Source organism: Psammomys obesus, unplaced genomic scaffold (genome assembly GCF_907164565.1).
Source record: "Psammomys obesus unplaced genomic scaffold, mPsaObe1.curated_primary_1811, whole genome shotgun sequence".
Taxonomy (NCBI): domain Eukaryota; kingdom Metazoa; phylum Chordata; class Mammalia; order Rodentia; family Muridae; genus Psammomys; species Psammomys obesus.
Window position 1 is genome coordinate 1077491 of NW_026588368.1, and position 9493 is coordinate 1086983.

At 43.5% G+C, this 9493-nt stretch overlaps 2 protein-coding genes across 6 annotated transcripts in view; both read right to left on the reverse strand.

Moving 5' to 3' along the window:
* Efcab12 (EF-hand calcium binding domain 12) overlaps window positions 1-1317 on the reverse strand; it is a 10536-nt gene extending 9219 nt beyond the window's left edge. The window contains exon 1 of the mRNA XM_055604153.1: window positions 1306-1317. Coding sequence (XP_055460128.1) covers window positions 1306-1317 — 12 coding nt within the window. The remainder of the gene's footprint in view (window positions 1-1305) is intronic.
* Mbd4 (methyl-CpG binding domain 4, DNA glycosylase) overlaps window positions 915-9493 on the reverse strand; it is a 13570-nt gene continuing 4991 nt past the window's right edge. For 3 of the 5 annotated variants that reach the window (XM_055604265.1, XM_055604266.1, XM_055604269.1), the window contains 5 exons: window positions 6091-6165; window positions 5870-6004; window positions 5145-5294; window positions 4692-4795; window positions 3359-4404 (listed from right to left, as the gene is read on the reverse strand). In XM_055604265.1, coding sequence (XP_055460240.1) covers window positions 4240-4404; window positions 4692-4795; window positions 5145-5294; window positions 5870-6004; window positions 6091-6165 — 629 coding nt within the window. In that variant the 3' untranslated portion in view covers window positions 3359-4239. Of the gene's footprint in view, window positions 4405-4691; window positions 4796-5144; window positions 5295-5869; window positions 6005-6090; window positions 6166-9493 lie in introns of all 5 variants that reach the window. The other 2 variants (XM_055604267.1, XM_055604268.1) reach the window with 1 other exon arrangement.

Sequence of the window (9493 nt, forward strand, 5' to 3'; positions counted from 1 at the left end):
TTTTTTTTTTCCCCTCTGTCTCCCTGGGAGGTCTGTTCAGAACCTTTTCATCTCTTTGCCTCTCCCCAGCATAGGGTTCTATGCTCCTGTGATGTCTGTGAAAATATGATGGGTGATTGTGAAGTGGAGGGGGGTGTGGCCAGCTAGCCTGTTCTTTGGTCAAACTGCAGCTCTCTTTACACTCTGCATGTACTTATTTCACATGTACATATGCATGTTGTGTGCCTTCTGCGAGAGGAGGGCAACAGATCCCCTGGAGCTGTGATCCTCCACGGAGATCTGAGGCTGACTATTCAGTCGTCACTGAGTCATGTCTCCAGCCTCAGCGTCCCCTTTTAACAGCTGCCACGTGTTCACCAGAGGGAAAAATCAATTAGCCTGCATCATAACACATCTGCCTCTGCCCACATGCTATCCTACAAGCAGCTTCCTGACAGCTGGTTTACTTTGCCAGCATTCGGTTTAATTTTCAAAACAAACCTTAGAACGACAAGTGATGCTTCGGGATTGAAACCATGTCACTACACCACCTGTCACGGAGATGGCAGCAAACATAAAAAGGTCCTGCTCTTCAACTGGGAGAAAGGAGGTTTCACAAAGGATCAGGCTCAAGGAGTGAGTTGCAATGGAGCCACAAGCAGATAGATGTTCACAGCTGCAGGGATACCAAGCCAAATCCAAAATTCCTAAGAGAAAATTCCAGGGGTCAAGAATTGAACTCAGGACGAAGTGCGGGGCTGGAGAGATGAACTCAAGAGGTCCTGAGTTCAATTCACAGCAATCACACGGCGGCTCACAACCAGCTGATTGGGATGTCCTGGCATGCAGGTGTACATGCAGATAGAGCACTCATACATAAAATAGATAAATAAATAAATCTTAAAGAGAAACAGACACATAACACCAAAGGGACCTTCCTTTTTAATAAAAATATTTTATTAATTACCTTATACAAAGTGATAGGTTTCACAGCATAGTAAGGTCTTAAGAATTCCATTAAACAGGACAATCAGACACTTCTTCAGACATAGCTTATTTAGTCCAACAAGTTTGGTTTGTATTTTTTTGTACAGGGTTTTGCTGTATAACAAGGCTGCCTTGACTTCACAGCAGTCCTCCTGCCTCAGCATCCTAAGTGCTGGGATTATCTATACGCACCACAATACCCATCTGTTTCTTCTCTTATTGTACTACTGGTGGATCTTCTATGTTTTTTTGAGACAGGGTCTTACCATGTACCCCAGGCTGGCCTTGACCTTGATCATGATCCTCTCCAGATACCCAAGTGTTAGTAGTGTACCATACCATGATTTGCATGGGTAAACCTTCGTTACTGAATATGTTAGAACATATTTTGTTAATGAAAAAAAGGGGTGAAATATAATGAATTTTCAGTGGATGTTTGCCTTGAGGGAAAGATATAATTTAGTTTTCAAACCACATCTTAAAATAGTGTTTAGTTATTAGGATTTAAATTTTCTGCTTTTAATTTTTCTTTTTTAACATTTCATGTCTTTATTATTATTATTATTATAATCTGTAATAAAGGACATATTGAGGGATGGAAAGGAGACTGACACTTGAATCAGAACTCAAGACATCAGGGAGAGAAAAATTAAATCAACAAGCAGAGGAGCTGGGAAGAGTCCACCTTTAAACATCAACTTAAGAACTCTGAGGGAACACAAAGGCTTGGAGAGAAGAGGGCTGCACAGCTGTCTGTAGTCTGTCCTCCAGGGCAGAAGTGATGCCCTACTGGGCCAGCAGTTCACACAGACTGGTCACTCCTCCTCAGCAAACAGAGATGGGTCATGAAAGTGAGGGGGTGGTCTGAAAGCAACGAAGGGCCAGCAAGGAACCCCAATACTGATTCTCTTCTAGCTAGGGGTGGGCAGGGAGGAGACACAGTTCAAATACTGAGCAGCCAGAAGAGAAATAGGAAGAGGGAATCTTGACAGCTGGAGGATGGTGACCCTGTCCAGATCTGCTCATAGGCATTGAACATGGTGGTGAAAAAGCCAAACAGGAATGAAAGCCCCAGTATCACCTAATGGCTGGAACCCCCCCTCTGCTCTCTGAAGCTGGCGGTTCGCCCTGAGGACGGGGTGGAGTTTTCAATCTAGGGTTCTGGGGCTTCTGGCTCCCTCCCATAAGGAGGGATAACCTTCTCCCGGCTGATGCCAGCTTTAGACAGCAGGTGGCCATAACACACTGACCACAGGTTCGTAAGCAGCCTCCAGACATATACTACATTCAAAAGTCACGCTGCCCTGTGTCACCCTCCTTTCGGTTTGGCCCTCGGGGTGGGGTACCCAATGAAGACAGAAGGTGTTAGTTCTCCAGGAGCTGTTGTTACAAGCAGTTGTGAACTACCTGATGTGAGTGCTAAAAACTGAACTCAGGTCCTATGGAAAAGCAGCAAACATATAAAGCCACTGAACCATCTCTCTCCAGATTATTCCCACCACCTTTTCCCTCTTCTTCCTCCTTCTCCTTTTCCTCCTCCCCCACCTACTCCTCTTCCTCCTTTTTTGTTTTTGTTTTTTTTGAGACAGGTTTTTTCTGTGTAGCCCTGGCTCTCTTCAAATTCAGAGCTCCCCCTGCCCCTGTGCCAGGGTTAAAGGCATGCTCAGCCACTGCCCATGCAGACCACTACTTAAAAATTTGTATATTTTCTAATATGTATGTGTGATTTCAAGTAAAGGTAAGAGGTTAACGTTCAGGAGTTGGTTCCAGGGATGGAATTCAGATCATCAGGCTTGTCAGCAAGTGACTACTGAGCCATCTCACTGGCCCAGTTTGTTTTAAGACAGTCTCTCTCTACATACAATACATGCTGGTCCTTTCCATCCTCATGCCTTAGCCTTCTGAGTGCCAGGATTACAGGTGTGTGCCACCATGTGTAGGTCAATGTAGTTTTTGTTTGGTGATTTCTCTCTAAGGTAAATGCCTCATTATTTACACTGTAACACTGCAATACCCATAATAATGGCAGAGTCTTCCTTCATACACAATTGTACACCCTAACATCACTTTGTCCAGAAAGAGAATACCATGGTTAGCCTTTCCTCAGCAAGAGTGCTGGTAATTGCCCCTCAGCACTGACGCATTGAATTTCATCATTGGAAAAATTGAATACACTTTTAGGATCCTTACTCAACAATTATTTTTTCAAATTTCAAAGTATGTCTACAACACTCACTGACAAAGATCTACCTGTGGCAGAGGCTGAAGACATACACTGGCTTCTAACAAACTGAAGAAACCTACATGCGTGGGAAGGGAGCTCACTGTATATCACATCACAGGGCGCTTAGAAATGGAAGCACAAAGCAATGCATAGAAAATTTCAAACAGGCAGCTTTAAGACAGACTTAATTTTTCATGATTTTCCCAAAGCCAGTCATGGTATTTATTTAACTTGTGGTCTTCGGGATGCACCTGGAAGAAATGCAACGTATCAGTCATAGACACATTTAAAGGTTTGGTGAGGGAGTTTATCATAATATACCTGAGATGAACAGGGAATTTGAACCCAGTAGCAACCATGACTGTCCATATACCTTGTATAACGGAAATCCTACATTGTTTACAGCTCACTAACCCAGCCCTGAAGTGATGGCATGACATAGATCAAGTATTAGCACCCAGCATTTGGAAGTTACAGACCCTGTGAAGCCAAATGGATGGCTCTGGTGGGTGAAGGGGTGGAAGGAGAACCATGGCCCTTCCGCCTGCATTTCTCCAGACCTCACTGGTTTGCTATGTTAGGGCCATCCTCTGAGTGTGCCTGGACATCCTCCAGCTGTCAGGCTGCCATCTGAAGGCACCAGTGCTACGCAGAAACAATGGAATGGGTAGTAGGAGTAGGACCCAGATGCAACACTCCAGTCTGAGATATGAGAAACCTGACAATAAGACACTGAGTCCAAATATTTGATCTTCTATGGAGGATCTTGTTTTGGGTATGTGTATTTACAGGCACTTGTACATTCTTGGTGCATGTGTGAGGTGAGAGGACTCAGGTAGCTCAGAGTACAATTGTTTTAGAGTCAGTTCTTTTTCTACCTTTCTGTGGGTTCTAGGGATGGAACTCAGGCTGCTAGGCTTATGCAACAAGCACTTTTATACCCTGAGCCATCTCCCTGGCCCACCTTGCACTTTTTTGAGAAAGGGTCTCTTACGGGCCTGGAACTTCACCACGTAGGCCGGGCTATCTGGTCTACAGGCTTAGACAGGCTATCCAGGAGCTTTCAGGCATCCTCTTGTTTCTGCCCCCACAGTACTGCGCCTACCAGGTAGAAGGTGCATGCTGCCAGGCCTGGCTTTTATGGAGGCTCTGGGGATCTGAATTCCAGTCTTCACTTTGCCAACTAAGCCATCTCTTCTCAGCACTAGGGGCTCCTTTTAACAGGAAAAAACCCCGTCAGTATCAGACAGAACATAGATGGGTTTCAGGGTCGGGAGTGACAGACTCAATTCAGTCAGAAGCCAAAGCGAAGGGACCTGGGCAGCACCTGAAGAGCCCTTCCTATAGTTCACACCCCCATGCCCCTGCTGCTCCTTGAACTGAGGGCACATCTGGTTGGGACTGAAACAGGACTCCCGTCTCATTAATCTAGGCATACTGGTGGCCTTATTCTGCCCTAGAGGCAAACGTGCTGCTACGTTATGGCTGGCGGTGGGCTTACCTGCTTCCACTCATTGACACAAAAGATCCGGTAGGAGTCATTGCCGTATTTGCCGATCCCATGAAGCTCAATCGGATACCTCCACGGCTTTGTCAGATACTCATCTGAGGGATACACACCCCACATGTGGTCACGGAGGAAGTCACCTTCCCGACCCTACACTGGGGCAGGACGACCGCTTCACCGCCTGCCTCTTCCTAACCATTCGTCTGTGCTTTTCTGACTGAGAGGAAATACTTCCGACTTCTATGCACAGGGCCACTTCAGTGTCGGGCCAAGATTTACGGTCTGGGTGAGCATGGATCTGTGGGGTGGGGCAAGCAGGCCGTTTTAAAGGTCTTTGGTGCTTGAGCTAAATGACCTCAATTAATACAGCATCCGAAGGCATAAAGTTTAAGGTGTGGCTGCCTTCAATGGTCACAGCTTGCTTCCTTTGGGGCTAGGGAAACATACCTGAGAACTTGATGATGGTTTTTGCACGGAGATCATAGAGACCAAGAGGCTTGAGCAGCTCTGACACGTCCCTCCAGTCAGCAGTTCGGGCCGCCTCAGCAGAAGGGTACTTCTCTAGAAACTCCCATAGCACAGGGATAGCCATCTTGCCTGGGGAGCATAAACAACGACAGACACGTGTCTTGGGAAGGGCTGCCTTCCTGTTTAGTTTTACATCTAGAAACTTCAGAAATTTTTATTACTGTGTTTGTGGTGCTGGGAATGGATTTAGGGTACTGTGTATGTGGGCAAGGGCTCTATATCCCCAGCCTTGTTTAAGTACTGTTAAAGCATTACCTGGACCAGCAGCCACTTATAGAGCCAAATACCAACACCATTAATCTACTTGGTCACTAGTCCAAATTATACTGAAGCTAGCCTAGTTTTCAAATAATCAGATCACTAGATAATCACGATACGCGTCCAGTGAACATAGAGAGCCTCCAAGAATAGAGGGAGTAAGATCAAAGCTCATCTAGAAGTAGATGTCACTGATTAATGACAGTGTCAAAAAGGATGCTGGCTCTTAGCCAGTCCAATGGTCTCCTAGGTCAAGAGTTCCAAGGGCTGAAAGGAAAAAGCCTTGTCCAACATCACAAACTCAAAATGTACCCCGAACCCAAGCCTCTTAAGTAGTTTGGTTCTTTCCCTCTTAACCAGGACACAGATGACAATGACTCACAAACCTGAGGTCCGATTGAGAAATATAGTCGCGATGAGGAGCTTCCATGGATCATGGAAAAGTGTTTCTTGAACAAGATTAAAAGGTGACCGAGGAGGGGTCCATTTCTTGAAGGCTTTGCGTCTTGGGGGGCTAAGCGCTACAAAAACATAGGGGTGTCAAAATTGTACTCTTAAAAGACTTGGACTCCCCCTCCCCCAATTTTGCTTGGGGAAGGGTGGGTACCTTCTTTGTTGTACTTGCTGGAAAAATACAGGCTTGTTTTCCTTTTTTCTATTTGTGTTCGTGGGATGCTGTCTTCTGAAAAGCAAGAACAGTTTAGAGAGTCTATGGTTTACGGACTGGGGCAGGAGGATAGAGTTTGAGGCTAGCCTGGGCTACATAGTAAGCACTTACACAAATTACTCTAATTCATTACTAATACATTATCAGCTGGGCATTATTTTATCTCCCCTTTATACATAAGGAAATTGAGGCACAGAGAAGTTGAATAAGCCCCAGGTCATAAAGATAGTGTAAGAGCTACAATGGAAATTCAGGTAGTCTAGGTCAAGAATGTACCCTTTACTGGTACCCTATGATTTACATGGCCAGCTCACAGTATGAAAAACTGCAACAGTTTGAATATTCTAAAATATTTGTACAGTGTGGTCATTAAAATTAAAATGTTGAGGTTCTATCATGAGTATTTTCCACTGACATTTACTTCTAAATGAAAAAAAAAAACAAGATTCTACATTATGATCTCAATTGTATAAACATAGATTCATATGTGTATGTATGCACACACACATAAAGAGACACTGAGAATAGAATTAAGATGGTACAGTGGTTGTTAGAAGTGGTGATTTCTCTTTTCTTCTGTAATTTCCTGCACCTTTGAAAGGTTCTGCAGTTGTATTTACCAAAAAGGAGGCACACAGGAGAGACTGAGGGAGAGCTGTGAGCTCAAGGCCAGCCTGGGCTACACAGCAAGCTTCTGTCTCAAAAAACAAAATGGGGCTTAGAGAGATGGCTCAGTGCTAAAGTACTCGCTACTCTTCCAGAAGGCCCGAGTTCAGGTCCCAGTACTAATGCTGAATGGCTCACAGCTGCCTGTAACTCCAGCTTTAGGGGAATCTAATACCCTTTGCCTCTGTGGGTACCCACACATATGTAGCCTTCACACCTACCCAGCCACCCACCTCAGTACAAAAAAAAATCTTAATCAGTATTATCAGACCTCTCAAGTTTCTACAACATTAATTTTTTAAAGTTATTTTTGCTTTTTTTTTTTTTTGTTTTTTGTTTTTTGAGATAGGGTTTCTCTACATAGCCCTGGCTGTCCTGGAACTCACTTTGTAGACCAGGCTATTCTGGAACTCAGAGATCCCATGCTTCTGCCTCCTGAGTGCTAGAATAAAAGGCATTCACCACTACTTCCCAGCCACTACAATTGTCATTTTAAATGGTCATACTTAATACTCCCTTTAGCTACACCCTTTGAGTATGAATTAATATCTTACCTACATTTGTATATTATAAAACCATCTTTTTCACTTCTTATTTTTGCTTCACAATTATTATTTTGTTATTGTTTTGAGACATGTCTTATGTAGTCCAGGCTCACCTCAAACTTGCCATGTAGCCGAGGATGGTCTTGAATGCCTAATTTTTCTACATCTAATTCCCAAGTGTGGGATTACAGACATGTAACACCATACTCTACTTATTATTCTTTAATTTTAATTTATGTGTACATGTGTGTGCTACCTGTGTGTAGGTACCTGTGGAGACCAGTAGAGGGCATCAGATCCCTTGGAGCCAGAGTTACTGACTGTGTCACAAGAGCAGAAAGTGCTTTTAACTGCTGAGCCATCTCTCTTAACTTCCTTCTTTTGTCTTGATGTAAAAAAATGGGACTAATTAGAGTATTCCTTAAATTTTCAGAAACTAAGGCTTAACAATTAAATAGCTGCCAGAAAATGATACTGAAGTTGGCTAAATACCGCAACAAATACCCAGGTCTCCCCCAAAATAATGTCTGTTCCTTTTGCTATTCTAGTCTGGGCAGGTAAAGCCAGCAGAAAGTATAGAATAGAACATAGGAAACGGATCTTATGGGTACTTGATTTTCATGGGTTCCCATACATACCTAAACAGGCTCCTTTATTACCCATTGGCTTGATACTTTCTAGCCAAGTCGTGATTGTTCTACCGGGCACCTAGTACTGAACAGTACTTTTTCTTACACTGGGAACTACACCAGTAGAGGAAGAGCTAGACATTTCCATATTAGTCAAGAGAGGATGCTTTTAACATTTAACCTGCCCATCATAATTGCAGTAAATCTATACGATCCAATCCTTTAAAAAGTTCAAAGGAGGGGGGCTGGAGAGATGCCTCAGAAGTTAAAAACACTGGCTCCTCTTCCTAAATTCCTGAGTTCAATTCCCAGTCAACCACATGGTGGCTCATAACCATCTGTAGTAAGATCTGGTGCGCAGGTACACATGCAGACAGAATGCTGTATAAATAAAAAAAAAAACAAAAAACAAAAAACACAAAAACTCAAAAGGCCATACATTGAGGAATTCTTAACCATTTCTTAACCATTTCCTAGGACATCTGTTAAAGGCCCAGCAATCCCAGGCATGGAGAAGATACATAATTATGGATGGGACTGAAAGCAGAAATCGAGTGTTACCCTGGTTCCACCAATCTGTGCAGGCTGTTTCCCTAAAGGATTCTAAGTAAAATTAAAATTACTATTCTTCTTTAAGGGAGTTATTCATTATGCCATAACAGCATAATGAATAATCCAGAGCTGCTCAGATCTTTTTATCTACTATTCACTGAGGCTTTGTATAGGCAAAACTGCCAAGCCCTGAACTGTGTGTGAAGAGCATAATACAAATAATACATGAACTAAGCAATTACACTTTTGAATTATTGAGAGCTCCCAGGCCTTTTAGAGAAGCATCAGGCCATACCAAAAGATAAAAAAGAACATGATGTAGATAAAATTAAATTGGAACTCACTCATCAGCAGCACAGGAGGGGCAGGAGGACGCTGACTATTGTTGGTCAGTTTATGTATAAAAGGAGTCTTACCTACATTCACAGAGAAGCCTTTTTTAATATTTATTTATTGATTATGTATAGTGTTCTGCCTGTGTGTATGCTAAAAGGCCAGCAGAGGGCACCAGATCTCATTATAGATAGTTGTGAGCCACCATGTGGTTGCTGGGAATTGAATTTAGGACCTCTGCAAGAACAGCCAGTCCTCTTAACCTCTGAGCCATCTCTCCAGCCCCAGAGAAGCCTTTTAATTTTCTTTACAGTCGTAAGACTGCTGCCTAGAATGATGGCAAGTGGGGGAAGCACCACTCCTAGCTGCTGCCCAGGGAGAGGTAGTAGCAGCCATGACACACCAATCTTCCTTTGCTGGGCATCCTGGCTGTAGCCAGCTGATAACCTCTCTGCCATAATTAAGAGCTTGATGACCAGCTAGCTCAAAGATCACTTAGGGATGGGGATGTGGCTCAGTTGATAGAGTATTTGCCTACCATGCATTAAGCCCTGGGTTCCATGCCCGGTGTTGCATAAAAAAAAAAAAAAAAAAAAAAAAAAAAAAAAAAAAAAAAAA